Below are 18,108 nucleotides of genomic sequence, written 5' to 3' on the forward strand. Positions count from 1 at the left end.
ACTTTTACTTAAGATTTCAAAATATAGAGGAAGAAAAAGGAGAGAACTTACCAGAAAAAATTGCTGAAATATTAGCGGAAGTTATGAAAGAGAGCTCAGAAATGATAATGAATAATGAGTGTATACAAGATATGCAATGAGAAATAACCTACCTAGAGAAGTACATGTTAGATTCACCAAAAAAATGCTGAGAACAGAGATTTTGCAACTTATGAGGAACACAACAATAAAATATAAAGGTAGAGATATAGTGGCATTGAAACAAGTTCCAAGAAGAATGAGAGATTTAAGAAAAGAATACCAATTTTTGACGAAACACTTGATTAAAAAAGGAGTGGGTTTTAAATGGTTGATACCAGAAGGAATTTGGTGAACAAGAACAAAGGCACAGATTGGATACAGAATAGAATAGAATAGAATAGAATTTTTTATTGGCCAAGTGTGATTGGACACACAAAGAATTTGCCTTGGTGCATATGCTCTCAGTGTACATAAAAGAAAAGAAACGTTCATCAAGAATCATACTTAATGATAGTCGTAGGGTACAAATGGTACAAGCAACAAAATTACAGTCATACAGTCATAAGTGGAAGGAGATGGGTGGTGGGAATGATGAGAAGATTAATAGTAGTGCAGACTTAGTAAATAGTTTGACAGTGTGGAGGGAATTATTTGTTTAGCAGAGTGATGGTGTTTGGGGAAAAAACGGTACTTATGTTCTATCTATCTATCTATCTATCTATCTATCTATCTATCTATCATCTATCTCATTTATCTATTTCATTTATCTAACTATGAATGATCTTACATTATCGAGCCAGAAGAGATCAATTAAATATATACATATTTGAAATTAACTATTTTTTTAAACAAAGTCAGAACATCACCCCAGAAAATAAAATATAACACCAGCACACCAACCTATATAGTAAAAAAACAAAACAAAAAAAAAAACAACAAAAAACACACACACACACACACACATCATCATTAGCCATAGTCTTTAATTTAACCTAAAACCATATCAGAATATCTCTGGTAACAGTTTATCTGGCCTTTTTTCAGAAATTTTATTAATGTCATAATATGAATTCAGATTAGGACAATTGAAGGATATGATTATTTCAAATAGTTTGAGTAGTTTTAGCAACTTTACTACTCAATTATTATAATTCAAAATTCATATGGAATGAAGAAACATAAGCAACAACACAGAAAACATTACTTCAAAGTATGTGATTTTATGCTGCATGTAAAGTATACAAAAATAAACAACAACACAAGGAACCTTAATGATTTTTTATCCTCAGATGTTCTTTGGTGTTCATGTCAGGTCTCAGGATAATAATGTAGCATTTGGGGATAAAGATACAGCCCAGTAAACCCAGGCCAGAGGCCAAGATGGAGAAGATCTGCACAGCTACCATGTATTTCCCCTTGGTGCTCAGGTATGTGGGAACAAAGGAGATCCAAACGCTACAAAAAACCAACATGCTGAAGGTGATCAATTTGGCTTCATTAAAAGCCCCTGGCAGATTTCGAGCCAGAAAGGCCACCAAGAAACAGATGGCAGCCAAAAAACCCATGTAGCCAAGAGCAGAGTAGAACATGGTGACAGAGCCTTCATTGCACTGCAGCAGGATGTGTTCTGGTTGGGAATGAAAGTCAGAATCTGGGAATGGGGGAAAGACTCCCAGCCACATCATACAGAGGCCTACTTGAATACCAGAGCAGGATAAAACGATAGAGTTGGCCAGACTCTTCCCCAGCCATTTCCTCATGCTGCTGCCTGGCTTTGTGGCCAGAAAGGCCACCACCACCATGACAGTCTTGGCCAGCAAGGAAGACACAGCAACTGAGAAAACAATACTGAAAATGGTTTGTCGAAGGAGACAGGTGATTTTCACGGGGCGACCGATGAATAGAAGGGAGGTCAAGAAAGAAAGCAGGAGTGAAACCAGGAGGATGTAGGTGAGTTCACAGTTGTTGGCTTTGACTATGGGAGTGTCTCGGTATTTCATGAAGATTCCCAGAATAAAGGCGGTGGTTAGGGACAAAGCGATGGCAAAGAAAGCCAGGATGAGTCCCAACAATTCTTGATAGGATAAGAAGCTTATATTTTTGGGGACACACTGATCTCGCTTCTTATTGGAATACTGGTCATCTGGACACTTTTCACAATGGGCTGCATCTGAGAAAAAAAATGGTTAGCATGAATCTGTTTGTGCAGCTGTAGGAGCATGAAAACCACATCAGAAATCAATTACTTCATTTTCAAGGAATAATATAATATTTCTCACCAGGGATATCCATACTACACATTCGTTAAAATATTATTATTATTATTATTATTATTATTATTATTATTATTATTATTATTATTATTATTATTATTATTATTTTATTTCTATACCGCCCTAATCAAACCATTTTTTAAAGGCTGAAGATGAATGTGATGATCAGTTTTCAAATCTTCTTTCCCAAAACAAAGCAAGAAAGTAACAACTCAATACAAATCAGCAACCTTTCATTATATATTTTAATGTGATATCATCATCCAAATTTGGCAATAGTGCCCAATCTTTGAAGTTTGTAGATGCCTTCAAGAAATTTAATGTTTTTCTTGCTTCTTGATCAAATACCCCCCAAAAAACAAGATAAAATATTGATTGTATCTTGATTTATTTATCTTTTGGGTTTTTTTGGAGCCACCTACTGTACCTTCTTGCCCAGAGAATGTTCCTTCCATACACAGAGAACAGTCATAGCAGCAAACTGGGGCTCCCTCTCTCACAAGCTTGGCATAACCTGGGGAGCAACTTTCTGTACATCTTGAATAAGGCACCATCTAAACATAAACAGAAAGATTACTCAGGGGGAATGTCTGAATTAGAAGGATTTACTGAAATCAAGTGGCTTCCAGAAGCTCAGGGTCACTTTGAGCAAAATCAGTCAAGAAGTCGACCATGGTATCATGCTGCAGCGGTTGAGGGGGTTAGGAGTAGGGGGAACCATTTTGCGGTGGTTCTCCTCCTTCCTCTCCGACCGCTCGCAGTTCGTGTTGAGAGGGGGGCAGAGGTCGACTTCGAGGCGCCTTGCATTGGGAGTGCCGCAGGGGTCGGTCCTCTCGCCCCTTCTGTTCAACATTTATGTGAAGCCGCTGGGTGAGATCATCCGTGGTTTTGGGGTGAGAGTCCACCTGTACGCTGATGATACTCAGCTGTACATCTCCACCCCAGACCACCCCAACGATGCCCTTGATGTGATGTCTCACTGCCTGGAGGCCGCGCGGGTCTGGATGGGGAGAAATAGGCTCAGACTCAACCCCTCCAAGACTGAGTGGCTGTGGTTCCCGGCGTCGCGATATAGTCAGCTGGCACCATCGCTGACTAATGGGGGTAAGAGATCTGGGCGCACAGTCACTCACACCCTTGTCACCTCCTGACTGGACTACTGCAATGTTCTCTACATGGGGCTCCCCTTGAAAAGCACCCAGAGACTCCAACTGGTCCAGAATGCGGCCGCGCGGGTGGTTATGGGCACAATTCGTTGTGCCCACGTGACACCCCTCCTGCGCGAGCTGCACTGGCTCCCAGTGGTCTTCTGGGTGCGATTCAAAGTGTTGGTTACCACCTTTAAAGCGCTCCATGGCATTGGACCTGGATACCTTCGAGATCGTCTTCTGCCACCAGTAGCCTGCCACCGCTCCCACAGAGAGGGTCTCCTCAGGGTGCCATCGGCCAAATTATGTTGGCTGGCGACACCCAGGGGGAGGGCCTTCTCTGTGGGAGCCCCTGCCCTTTGGAATGAACTGCCCCCAGAAATTTGGAAAATCTCTGATCTCCGTGTATTTCGCTATGCCCTCAAAACCTTGTTGTTCCGCCAGGCTGGGCTATCAATGTAAAGATTTTAATTGGTTTTTAAAATGGGATTTTAAATTTGGGGTTTTAAAATTGAGCCTATCATTTAATAACTTTAATAATTTTAAATTTTGTTTTGTCTTGTGCTTTTAATCAGGCTGTACAGTGCCCTGAGTCCTTCGGGAGAAGGGCGGTATAGACATAAAATTAATAATAAATAAATAAATTACTCTACTTGCAAGGGGCAAATGAAAGGTCATTCTCTTTCTCTATCAGTCTCCATTGTAGATCCCAAAACAGACTCACTGCCTCATTCTTTTTTCCAAAGGAAAGTAGTTCCATTGCAAAAGGTGTTTCTCCTTAGGGCATGTATGAGAATGCTTACCGTATTTTTCGGACTATAAGACACACCAAGATTTTGAAGAAGAAAACAAGAAAAAAAGTTTTTGCCCTCCCCAGCCCCCTAGGGGCACTCTTCAGGCCTCCCAAATCCCTGCACATCCCATTTTTGCAAAAAACGGGCCTGTTTTTTGTAAGAAAGGGTTGTGCAGAGGGTTTGGGAGGCCTGCAGATTGCTCCTAGAGGCTGGGGAGGGCAAAAATGCACTGGTTAGAGGTGTGTGTCTTATACTCTGAAAAGTACAGTATATATATTTATTTCTCCATCTTTGCTTTCTCAGGAAACCTCCAACATCTAGCTTTCTCTAGAGTCCCTATTTTTCTCTCCTACAACTAATCGTTGTATCATCATATGTAAGTGACTTTTTTAGCTCCCCTCATTTCCTTCACCACATTCTTAGTAATATCTTTCTCTTATGCAATTCAGTGGGCTAAACCCTTCATATTCTGGATTTTCTCCCAAAGGTGCTTTTTCAAAAGACAACTGATCTTTCTGTTCCCTTGAAGACATTTCACTTCCCATTCCAGAAACTTCTTCAGATCTGACTGAATGGTGAAGTATGGAAGGATTTATATTCCTTGCTGTCATCTCTTCGTTAGCAGTCGTTCTGAAAGTAGTTGAGGCCACTTGGAATTTATCTGTGCCCTCAGGGTCACGTCAATAGTGCAAATGGGTGTGGAATCTTCCTGCAATTCCTGAATCTATATCTTGTTTACAACACAGTCTTTTCAGCAGTTCTAAATCTTTTCATCCTCCACCATTCAATCAGAACTGAAGAAGCTTCTTGGATGAGAAGTGAGACATCTTCAAGGGAAAACAAAGTCAAGGTGCCTTTTGAAAAAGCACCTTTGGCACAACCATGACCTGGATGACTGAGAATCTCCATAAACATTCTGGATTTTCTCTTTCTGAAAACAAGATAATTTGATGTACTATAAATTATGGCAATATATTCCAATTTAATAATGTAGATTGCAAATCCTGCAATACAATGGGGCAGGTTCCAGGGTGTGATAGATTATTGTAAAACCTCTAAAGTAAAATGATATCTAATAAATTAATGAGGCTTTAAGTTCTCTTATTTGGAAGTTATCTCAATTGGCCTCAATAAGAATTATTTCTGAGCAGATGGAGATAAATAGAAGAGCAAAATCCAAGCAGCCTCAACTACTTTGTTAAATAAAGTTGGCCATTGGACGGCACTTTGATTAACAGAAATCTTGACTTCTGAGGAGGCTTGTCTTTCTACATTCCCAATTTTCACCCCCGCATCTGATTTGTTCAAAACTGATGTCCACTGCATGATATCAAAGTCACCAACAGGAACTCCATTTTCATCAAAAGAAATCCAATCTCTGGAAATATTGTGATGTTGGAAGTTTCTCAGGAACCTATGAAGCTGCAGAAACATAGAAAAAACATTACAGTTTGGGCCTTTATTCTATCTTTTTTTTTCTTGCTATTATTCTGGATTGGAGGTACTCTGAATAATTCAACTTCTTCAAATCACCACTGCAGTCTGAAGCAGATTGGTTCAACATTTCATGGGAAGCTTCTTTCAGTCATTCTCCAGGAATTTACAGCTCTTTTTCAAATATTTCGGACTATAAAACGCACTTTCTTGTCTCCCAAAAGGGGGTGAAAATGTTTGTGCGTCTTATAGACTGAATATTGCTGAAGCCCTGCCCACCCACCAGCTGTTTTTTAGCCTCCTCAGATCCCATTTTTTGGCCTTTATTTGGCCTTTTTCAGGTCTTTTTTGGCCCATTTTTGGAGCTTTGTTCAGCCTATTTTTTTTTTTTAATTTGATTTATATGCCGCCCTTCTCCGGAGACTCAGGGCGGCTTACAGTGCGTTAAGCAATAGCCTTCATACTTTTGTATATTTATACAAAGTCAGCTTATTGCCCCCACAAACTGGGTCCTCATTTAACCTACCTTAGAAAGGATGGAAGGCTGAGTCAACCTTGAGCCTTGGAGAGATTCGAACCAGCAGTAAATTGCAGGCAGCTGTGTTAATAACAGGGTGCTTTAAACCACTGTAGTACCAAGGCTATTTTTGAGGCTTTTTGGCCCATTTTTGAGGATTTTGGGGCCTGTTTTTGAGGATTTTTTGGCTCATTTTTGAGGATTTTTTCGGCCCATTTTTTCCAAAAAAACACAGCCAAAGAAAGTGTTGCATATTGAATTGGAGTGAGCATAGGCTTTGCTCGGGTCTGCCAATCCAGTGGGAAAATAGTCAAACCCCATTGGCTGACCTGTCTGACAGCTCCCTATAAAAGGTTAAGCAGTCAGATGAGCTGGCTTCTGGATTGCACTGATCTACTAATAAAGAGCTGTTGTTACTGTTAGTACTGAGTCCTGTCTCTTCCATCGCCCGATCCAACGCAAAGCCTAGAAACGGGCTGAAAAAAGTCTCAAAAACAGGCTAAAAAAAGAGTAGAAAACATGCTGAGAAAATGGGTTGAGAAAACAGACCGAGAAAATCCTAGAAAATGAGCCAAAAAAGCCTCTAAAATGGGCCAAAAATGCCTCAATAATGGACCAAAAATGCCACAAAAATGGGCCAAAAAGGCCCCAAAATGGGCTGAGAAAATCCTAAAAAATGGGCTATGAAAGCCTCAAAAATGGGTGGAAAAAAGCCTCAAAAACAGGCCAAAAAAGGCCTCAAAAAGGCTGAAATAAAGTCCTGAAAACAGGCCAAAAAAAGCCAGAAAATAGGGTGTGTGGAGGCCAAAAACCTTTTCTTTCTTTTCCTCTTCTAAATTTAGTACCTCTTCTGGTCAGGTGCATCTGCTTTTGAGGCTTTTCTCAGCATGTTTTCGAGGCTTTTTTGGCTGAAAAAGCCTCAAAAATGGGCTGAAAAAAGCCTAAAAAATGGGACAAGAAAAGCCCCAAAAACGGGCCAAAAAAAGCCTCAAAAATGGGCTGGAAAAAGCCTCAAAAATTGACCAATAAAAGTTCTGAAGGCTGAAAAAAGGTTGGAAAAGGGCCAAAAAAAGTGCCAGAAAAGGGACAAAAATGGAGCGTGCAGAGGCCAAAAACTTTTTTATTATTATTTTCCTCTTCTAAATTTAGGTTCGTCTTATAGTCAGCTATATCTTATAGTCCAAAAAGTATGGTATTTATCTCACATTCTTGACAACATGGAATAGATAACACCACCACCATCAGGTGGCTTTGTAACTGTCTGACAAATTATATTCAACATGTAGTCCTCTGGGGAACCTCATCCACATGGAGGGAAGGAAGCAATGGAGTACCCCAAGCTTCCATTTTAGGCCCAGCACTCTTCAACATATTCAAAAAAGATCTAGGTGAGGGAATTGAAGGGGAACTCATCGAATTTGCAGATGACACTAAGCTGGCAGGAATAGCCAACACTCCAGAAGAGAAGCTCAAGATCCAAAATGATCTTGACAAATTGAACATGGGCCCCTACCTTACAAAATGAAATTCAACATAGATAAAAGTAAGGTTTTACACTTAAGCAAGGAAAACCAACAGTATAGGTACAGACTATGTGAAACTTGGCTTATTGCCAGTAATTATGAGAAGGATCTTGTAGTCCTAATGGACAAATGTGTGGCAGCAGACAAAAATGCCAATGCAATCCTAGTCTGCATTAATAAAGGGACAGAATCAAGATCACATGAAGTTCTAATATTGCTTTACAAAGCCTTAGTAAGACCACATTTAGAATACTGCATCCAATTCTGGTCAACACAATATACAAAAGATATTGAAACTCTGGAAAGACTGTAGACATGAGCAACAAAAGTGATTAGGGGGATGGAGGCTAAAACATAACAAGAACAGTTACAGAAATTTGGTATGTCTAGTCTAAGGAAAAGAAGGACTGGGGAGACATGATATCACTTTTCTAATATTTGAGGGGCTCCTACAAATATGAGGGGGTCAAAACATTTCCTAAAGCACCAATAGGCAAGACAAGAATCAATGCTTGGAAACTAACAAAGGAGACAAGCAACCTAAAACTAAAGAGAATTTTTGTTACAGTGAGAGCAATCAACCAATAGAATAGGTAGTCTTCAGAAGTTGGGTGTGCTCCATCATTGGAGGCTTTCAAAAAGAGACCTGGGCAACCATTTGTCTGAAATGGCATAGGGTCTCCTGTCCGATTAGTGGGTTTTATGTTTTGCTGCTTCACCATCACAGCCCATCTGAGGCAAGACCATTTGCAGATATGGGAAAACTTGTAATGGGAGAAGATCGAGAATACAATTTTGCTATCAGTCCTGATCAAGATGAAGTTAGCGGATTGCTAACTTTTGCTGGGATATTCTGATGCTTGTTTAGTTTTGAAAATTATGTTGTCACCATAGAGTTATTTCTGTCACAAAAGCATCCCAAACTAGCACAGGTTGTTTAACTTTGTAAGATTTTTCTCTATTATCTCTCTCTAACTCACTGTCAGGGTTCCAAATAATTCGCCCATAGCAAACAGGACTCTGAGGCAAGCAGGTTCCTCAAATATCAATTTTATTGGACATATCATATAGGCACACGCTGGTGAAAACTGACTCTAAATCTTCACTAAAATGTGGATAGAAAGGGAATATTTTTCAAGATAGTAAGTGGTAAAATTAAAAGCTAGAAAGGGGACGGAAACTAGAGAGAGGGAGATTAACGGAATACACATCTTTATATAATAAGGTGAAGTAATAATAAGAGGGGAAATCAGAACATGAACGATGGTACTATTAAGAATGTTTGAATAATATGGTGATTGGCATAAAAATAACATTGGAATATTGAATAATTAAATAATGGAAGATTATAATTTAACATAAATATGTGTATTACTCTTAGAACCATATAGGCCTGTTAAATGTAACAAATATGATTATTAATATTTTATTTGTAGTAAAAGGAATGACACTCAGAATATGGTGATTGGCATAAAAATAACATATTGAAATATGGAATAAGTAATAATGTAAGATTATAATTCAACAAAATATGAGTACTTTTACAGAACTATATAAGCTTGTCAACTGTAGTAAATATGATGAATATTATTTTATTTGTACCAAAATGTAAGTCACTCAGGTGCCACAATGTTCACACATTGATATGTTTGTAAAACATTAAAAAAAAAAACTTGAAAAAAGAAAAAAAACTCGTTTAGAAACAGTTTAATGTCAGTGTTCTGAATAATCCACCTGTGGCAAACAAGACTCCGAGGCAAGCAGCTTCCTCAAATATCAGTTTTTTTGGACATATCATAGAGGCATAGGCTGGTGAAAACTGACTCTAAATGTTCCCACAGTTTTCACCTAATTAAAAGTAAAAGTTTTCCTCCTCTTTCCAATCAGTCACATGGTCCAATCAAGGTGTCATCCAGTTGCCTGGTGACTTCACTCATTCTCCCTCCGGCCATTGATGGGAATGTCCTTGGTTCCCAGGAGAAAATATTTTGTTTTGGCTAAAAAACTCCAGCTATCTCTATTCCTCCCCTCCCCTCTATCCCTCAGCTCCAATGTGGCAACACTGAAGCATCAGAATGGCCTCGGTCAGGTCAGTTTCATGGTTGATACTCTGAAACTGACATAGAGTCTCAAATGCCACAAAGTGGACAAACTGCTCTTTGAAATATCTCACCTCTTTCAACATCTAACTTAATATTGAGGAATTGGAAGGGGAGAATCAATGGAACCTCAAGGGAGAAGACTTACCTGCCATGGCTGTATAATCTGGGGTGGTTGATTGTCTCCAACTTGCATTCTCCTCTTATTCTGTTGGGAGGAAGAGGCAGCACTGAGGATCCAGGCCACAATTTGAATTATTTGGGAAATACTGGAGGAATCCTGAGACAGGATTCTTGCAATCATATCATGGGGTGGGAATTCCCAATTCTCTTTTTCTCTGCATTTTTTCCAAACTTTCTTAGATAACACAGGACTTGAATAAGAACATTGGAATGCTTCCTTTCTATACAATGTGACCATAGATGCATGAGAATTAAAGTCATAATACTGAGTCCTTCTCTTTGTCTGGATGAGGAAGGAAAACAAAGCATATTTATTTTGGAGATCAAGCAAGCGATCAAAAATATCTATACCTAAAGCTGTCAAAGTTGTTGCAATCCACACCCTTCCCACAATGGATGTATCAATCATTTGTATTATTGATATTAACATTCCCAAGGCCTGAAAATCCAGTTGGCATACTATAATTTTTATTTGACTCTTGATAAGAGAAAAGAACATTTTCCATTTTTCTTGCATGTGAGTTTCTCCAGCACTTGTCTGCATATTTGCTTCTGGGACAGATCCTGAGAGGACAATGCAAATCCCATTTTTTAGAGCGAGAACTTCCAAGCGTCTTTTGAATTTTTCTCCTTTTTCATTGTCCTGAGAAAGGAGGCCAATCCACGTCCATTGGAACTGCAGGAGCAACTGGACAATAGCTGAGTAAGGAGGTTCTTGGTTTGGGGTCATCCGATATGAAAAAGGAAAACGATGATTTTGCTCAGCCATCTGGTTGATGACACTATAGTTGATCTAAGATGAAAGAGAAGGTATTGGTAGTGTAGGAAGTTAGCACCCACCCCCTCCTAGGAAAATGAAATATTTTAGGTAACAATATAGTTTCCCCTCACACATATGTGCTAGTCGTTCCCAACTTTAGGGGGCGGTGCTCATCTCCGTTTCAAAGCCGAAGAGCCAGCACTGTCTGAAGATGTCTCCATGGTCATGTGGCCAGCATGACTAAATGCCAATGGTGCACGGAACACTGTTACCTTCCCACCAAAGTTGGTCCCTATTTTTCTACTTGCATTTTTACATGCTTTTGGACTGCTAGGTTGGGAGAAGCTGGGACAAGTAATGGGAGCCACCGTATTATGCAGCACTAGGGATTCGAATTGCAGAACTGCTGACCTTTTGATCGACAACTCAGCATCTTAGCCACTGAACCACCACATCCCATTTAGATATTTTAGGAAATATTATGAGGGCAGAATATTTCCCCTAAAAGGGAGGCAAAAACTCAGCCCCACCACCTTTGTCAATGGGCCATTAAGGCCTGAGCAAGTCTATTCTACATAACAAATATCTCCCTGCTTCAGGCAGAGCCATAATAGAAATCCCTAAGCCCTTTCATTACATCACCATCCACCAAGGCTCAACCAAACCTGGACTCAAAACACAGCCTACAGAGTTGCCCCTGCATGGCCCCATGGGAGTCTGATAACCAATCAGAATACAAGCTGAAGGCCTATGCCAGAGGTTTGATAATAGACTATACAAGGAAGAGAAATATTAAGAAAAACATATAAAGTATTGGAAGAAGATTATAAGAGATTTGAAAAAGACTTCCAGAAATGTCCACATAAAAAAGATGTCAAAATAAAAAAGGATACAATTAAACATAAAATGGAGTTACTGGAGAAAGAAAAACCAGCCCAAAAAATCAGAAGTACTAAGCAGAATTATTTTGAAAATGCAAATAAACCAGGAAGATGGTTAGCATCTAAATTGAAAAAAGAGAGAGAATCAAGAAAAAGAATACAACTAATTGATGACCAAGGACAAAGTAAATTTGGAAATAAAGAGAAGAAAAAAATTATACAGGACTATTACAGACAATTATATGAGAAGGAAAAGATAGAGGAGGAATATGTGAGACAATATCTTCAAAATGCAAATTTACCTAGGATACCTAAAGATATTGAGGAGATGCTAGAGGGAAACATAATGATAATGGAACTAACTGAAGCAATTAAAAAACAAATGAATGGGAAGGCACCAGGGCCAGATGGATTGCCAGCTGAATATTATAGGACATTGCAGGATTCCTTGAGTCTCCCACTTTTAGAAGTTATGAATGAAGTGATGACAAAGAAGGAAATACCCAAGTCATGGTCAGAGACATATATTACATTGATTCCCAAGGAGGACACTGGCCCACAACAAATCAAAAACTATAGACCTATATCCCTGCTAAATTCAGATTATAAAATTTTTGCTACAATACTGGCAATAAATTTTTGCTACAATACTTTAAATAAAAGATATTTAAACGATTTTATACATTCAGATCAAAATGAGTTTCTGCCAAAAAGACAAATTAGAGATAACATCAGAATAATTCTGGACACTTTGGAATACTATGAAGCCTATCCTGCAAAGCAAATGGCTCTGATATTCTTAGATGAAAATGGAGCAGATGGGCTTTGATAAAAAATTTACCCAATCAATTGAAGCAATATATCATAAACAAACGGCAAAAGTAATGATAAATGGAGAATTGACAGACTCTATCGAGATAAAAAAAGGTACCAGACAAGGTTGTCCATTGTCCCCTCTGTTGTTTATATTAACACTAGAAGTGCTAAATAGAAGTATCAGAGAAGAACAAGACATAAAAGGAATGAAAATTCGAAAAGAAGAATACAAATTGCAAGCATTTGCAGATGATCTGGTCTTTATTCTTGAAGATCCATTAACATCAATAATTACACTGATAGACAAAATTGGAGAATTTGGGAAAGTAGCTGACTTGAAAATCAACAAAGATAAAACAAAGATTTTGACTAAAATATGTTGATAAAGCAAAAAGAAGAATTGGCGGATATATCAAAGATGCAGGTCACAAATAAAGTCAAATATTTGGGGATATATTTGACAGCAAGATGTAGCACACTTAAAGGAAATAATTATAATTAACTTAAACCACAGATAGGGACAGATTTGGCGAAATGGGAAAACTTACAGCTTTCATTGATTGGAAGGATATCAACTATTAAGATGAATATTTTGCCAAGAATTTTATATTTGTTCCAGACAATTCCAATTAGATTGGGGAAAAACTTTTTTGAAGATTTGAATAAAATGGTGTTAAAATACATTTGGCAGGGGAAGAATGTGAGGATAAAATTAAAGTTATTACAAGATGCTAGGATGAGAGGGGGGTTTGGTTTACCTAATTGGGAACTTTTTTTCAAGCGACAAGTATGATGTGGATCAAAGAATGGATAACATTAAGAAATACTGGATTATTGAATTTAGAAGGTCATGATTTGTTAATGGGGTGGCATGCTTTTTTATGGTATAAAGGAACAAAAATACAGGGGTATTTTAGAAGACATCATATATGTGAGGTTTTATTATTAAACTGGGAGAAGATTAAAAAACAACACTATTTGAAAATTCCAGTCTGGGTATCAATGATTGAAGCATTTTCATATTCAGTAATATTTAGAAGGGAACAAATTGTTAGATATAGTGAATTAATGGATGAAAAGGGTGAACTTAAATCGAAGCAAGAATTGGAAGAACAAGGTTTTAAGATGGATTGGTTTTCTTATTTGCAAATACATTCTAGATATGAAGAAGATTTTAAACAAGAAGGTTTTTATGATGTTATGACTAATTTAGATAAGATCTTAATGGGTTCTGTTGACTATGTAATTAAAAAATTATATGGTTACTTATCAGAGGTAAAACTGGAAGAAGAACAAGTTAAAGAAACAATGATAGCATGGGGGAAAAACTTTGGTCATGGGATAGATTTAGAGAAATGGCAAAAATTGTGGTTGCAAAATTATAACATGACAATGTCTTCACCATATAAGGAGAATTTGTATAAGATGTTTTACAAGTGGCATCTACCCCTGGCGAGAATAGCCAGAATGTTCAAGAATAAATCAGAGAAATGTTGGAAATGTCATCAGACTCCAGGATCATATTACCATATGTGGTGGACATGTGCAGAAGCTAAAAGATATTGGACTAAAATCCACACATGGTTAGAAAAAATGACAAAGAAACACATTGACTTTAAACCAGAGATATTTTTATTAGGGATTTTACCAGAAATTTATAATAAAGAATTGAGATATTTAATTGTGAATGTTTTAACAGCGGCTAGAATTGTATTTGCTAAAAATTGGAAAAAAGAGAAAATACCTACCGATGATGAAGTTTTTAAGAAAATTATGGAATGTGCTGAAATGAGTAAACTGACATTTGAAATTAGAGAACAGGAAGACAAACAATACTATTTGATATGGGATTTGTTTTATCAATGGCTAGATAATAAAGCATGAAGTATGAAATATGAAATTAAGGTAATGACAAAAGGTATGAAGAAAATTGTCAAATAAGAGAAATTAAATGATTTCTAATCTTGGATTTGGGATTAAGCACAAAAGAATCTTAACCGATTGACACACTTTCTGTGATTGTATTGAATGATGGTTGTTTTTATGTTTTGTTATGTTTAAAAAAAGAATTTTCAACAACAACAAAAAAAAAAGAATCAATCAAGCTCAATTTCAAAAGCCCAGAGAGGGCATAACACTCAGGCACTCTCAGCATCTCTTCCCTTTTTTCTTCATCCATGTGATCCTGTCCATCATTTAAACCATCTTTCCAAGCAACTTTCATGAATCCAGTGTCTTTTTCCCCACTTGGAGTTGAACCCAGAAGGATATTTCTTCCAACAGTAGTTTGTGCCAGTTTTAATGATAAAATTCAGGTGGTAAATCTAAGGACCTTTCCACACTGCTGAGAGACGTTTTAAATGATAACTGCATGAATTTTGCTAGTTCCCTTGATGTTCTGTCCTGTTGTCTTGCATCCTCCCTTTGAAACCAGGGAGCTCTGAATTATCTGTGGGTGATGTTCATTGGTGGTCCTCATAGAGCAAACGCTTCTGTCCACATCAGAACCCTGTGGGTTACCCATCCGCTCAGTCAATTAGTCAATCAGAATAGAGCTGGAAACTCTTCTAGTTCAACCACATATGTGTATGTGTTTCTGTGAGCACGTGCTTTGTGCATAGAATTCAAAATACACCAATTTCAAGCTCCATAGTTTATCTTCTAGGGCAGCCCCAGTAAGTGAAACAGGTGAAGCATGGAAATCCACCATGCCACGCAAATCAGTTGAGGTGAAAAACGCAGAAATATAGGACAGGATAGGATGGGGGTGGGTGGACAGGGAAAACTGACCGCCGGAACTACCGGTTTGCTAGAACCAGGCTGAACCAGCACTAGCCCAATACTGTATGTATATAGACACACACACACACACACACACACACACATATGTATATACACACACACATACTTTGTGAATTAAAAATTCTTTCAGCTCTTCTAATATTTACTCTCTGACTTTCAATTTATTTGGAGAAATATATACAACTGCTAACTTCTAGGCAAATCTGAACATTTTACAACACAGAATTAATTTCATTTGGCTTTATACCTGTGGAAATTTATAGATGCTCAAGACATTGGAAATATGATCAAAGAGTTCAGAATCCATCTCCTCAAGAATCGCCAGCAGGTTCTTTTGTCTTCCATATCTGTAGTTTGGGATATTCTCCTGTCCTGTAGACAGCACATCCAGCATGGCCTCATATGTCATTCTTGCACTGAAAAAATTCTCATAGATGTTGTAGCCCAGTGTGATGTTGGGTAAGAGCCTTGAATTCTGGTTGACTTCATGAACAGCCAATAAGAAGGGTAGAATGTTGTAGAAGGTGTCCTCACTGCAACATAAGTCATTTCATCATCTTTTTTTTTTTTGCTCTATATCAACGTTTATGTGATCAACTTAAAAGAAATTGTGTTCTTTTTGCCGATGACATAAAATTATTCAATTCTACAGATAATTCTGTTGTTTTGCAAAGTGATCTCGACTATATGTCTGAATGGTCATCTATTTGGCAACTTCAAATTTCGATTCATAAATGCTTTGTCTTACATATTGGTAAACGTAATCAGAATGTCAAGTATAAGCTAGGTGGCATTGATCTAGCAGATGATCTTCACCTTATTAAGGACCTAGGTGTACTTATCTCTGATGATTTATGCTCCAAAGCTCACTGTAACAGCATTGCTAAAAAATTTCTCTAATAGACTTGTCAAAATCTGGAATGCTCTACCTGATCCAGTTGTCTCAGCTACAAATTATCACAGTTTCAGTCAGAAATTGTGGGTCTTACTTCATATTTAAATGGTCAGTAGAGGAAGCATGTGTAAGTACACTAATGTGCCTATCGTCCAGGGGGAATTCAGCAGGTTTTGACAGGTTCTGGAGAACTGGTAGTGGAAATTCTGAGTAGTTTGGAAAACTGGCAATTACCACCTCTGGCTGGCCCCAAAGTTGAGTGGGAATGGGCATTTTGCAGTATCCTTCCCCTTGAGTGGGGTGGGAATGGAGATTTTGCAGCATCATTCCTCTGCCACACCCATCAGCCAATGCCCACCAAGCAACGCCCACAGACTGATAGTAAAAAAAATTGAATTTTGCCACTGCTATCATCCCTGTCATTGTATTTTTATTCTCTTATTCTTGTTCTCATTTTTCTATAACAAATTCCAATAAAGAAATAAATAAATCTTCAGTTTGGATTTTCATGAAAGCATATCATATTTAGCTTTATATCTATATAGTGCAATGCCAAAAAGATAATCAACTTCTCATTATTCCTATCAAGGTTCCGACGGATGCCCTAATTAAATCATGAGCCTTGAGCCAAGCTTCAAAAGAAATCCAGTTATTTATTAGGAGCTTCATGTTGGCATGTTCCCAAGTGAAGCCAAATTGGAACCCACATAATTTATTCCCCAATTATGACCCTGTTTCCTCCCTCCCCACAGGGTGTGTCATCAATCACATTCGCCAACGGAGCCACATTCGCAGGTTGTAGAGATCACTCCTCTCCGGCTGCTGTGATAATTCTGGGATACAACCAAGAGAGAGATAAATCTGGAATGTGCATCTGTCTTTGGCTGTCATGCTGTTTTGTCAGTTTCCCATCCCCCTTGCCTATGGCAACTCGAGAGCAGGCCAGGGATGCTTTGCGAGTTGACATTTCAGTTCAATTATTCAGTTTATTTGAATTTGTTATGTCAAGATCAAAGGAATCCTATCAAAATCCCCAGAAGTGATTGTGCCTATCATTTTGTCCACATTATGACTTGGGAGGAAAAAATGAGGAAAATTATAGATCTGATAGATAGAGTGCCTGATGAACTACAGACGGAGGTTCGCAACATTGCACAAGGGGTAGCAACTAAAACAGTCCCAAACCAAAAAGTAATTCAAGAAAGCAAAATGGCTGTCAGAGGAAGCTTTGCAAATATCTGAGGAAAGAACGGAAGCGAAAGGCAAGGGAGAAAGAGAAAGATACACCAAACTAAATGCAGAATTCCAGAGAATAGCTAGAAGAGATAAGAATACCTTCTTAAATGAACAGTGCAAAGAAATAGAAGAAAAGACCAGAGATCTTTTCAAGAATATTGGAGATATGAAGGAAACGTTTCATGCAAAGATGGGCATGATAAAGGAGCAAAATGGCAGGGACCTAACAGGCAGAAGAGATTAATAAGAGGTGGTAAAATTACACAGAAGAACTATACAAGATCCGTATCTTCCCAGTCCTCAAGAATGCTAAATGCTAAAACTCAGGTTTTACAACATCATCAGGTTCCCCAGGAGCCTTTCCTCTAAAGCAATTGGGATGAACAATAATGACTTGCCTTTCTCAAGGTGAGGAATAGGGGAAAGGAAATCATTCCTAGAAAAGACATTGGAGGTATGTGGTTGGAGAAGATGACGCAGCAACATATCAATTTAAAACCTAGACTATTCCTGTTGGGGATTCTACCAGAAGCTTATAGTAAAGAAAATGGTATGAATATGGAAGAAAGGAAATTAATTTCAATAAATATAAATGGACTTAATTCAGCCAATAAAAGAAGAACAGTTTTTCACAAATTAGAAAAACTAAAATTTGATATAATTTGCTTAAAGGAAGTACATATTAAAAAACAATATGAACAATTACTGATTGCCAACCAAAACTTG

General features: G+C 38.0%; 1 protein-coding gene across 1 annotated transcript; it reads right to left on the reverse strand.

Annotated features, from left to right (window-relative positions):
• Nucleotides 1–1,289: 1,289 nt before the first annotated feature.
• LOC139310124 (vomeronasal type-2 receptor 26-like) lies at nt 1,290–15,660 on the reverse strand. The gene is made up of 5 exons (XM_070934281.1): nt 15,499–15,660; nt 9,958–10,785; nt 5,431–5,658; nt 2,722–2,848; nt 1,290–2,191 (listed from the first exon to the last, which is right to left on the reverse strand). The coding sequence occupies exons 1-5, from the start codon at nt 15,658–15,660 to the stop codon at nt 1,290–1,292; spliced, it is 2,247 nt and encodes a 748-aa protein (XP_070790382.1).
• Nucleotides 15,661–18,108: the final 2,448 nt, after the last annotated feature.

Source organism: Pituophis catenifer, unplaced genomic scaffold (genome assembly GCF_029215685.1).
Source record: "Pituophis catenifer annectens isolate HBS135680 unplaced genomic scaffold, rPitCat1.0.hap2 SCAF_2, whole genome shotgun sequence".
Taxonomy (NCBI): domain Eukaryota; kingdom Metazoa; phylum Chordata; class Lepidosauria; order Squamata; family Colubridae; genus Pituophis; species Pituophis catenifer.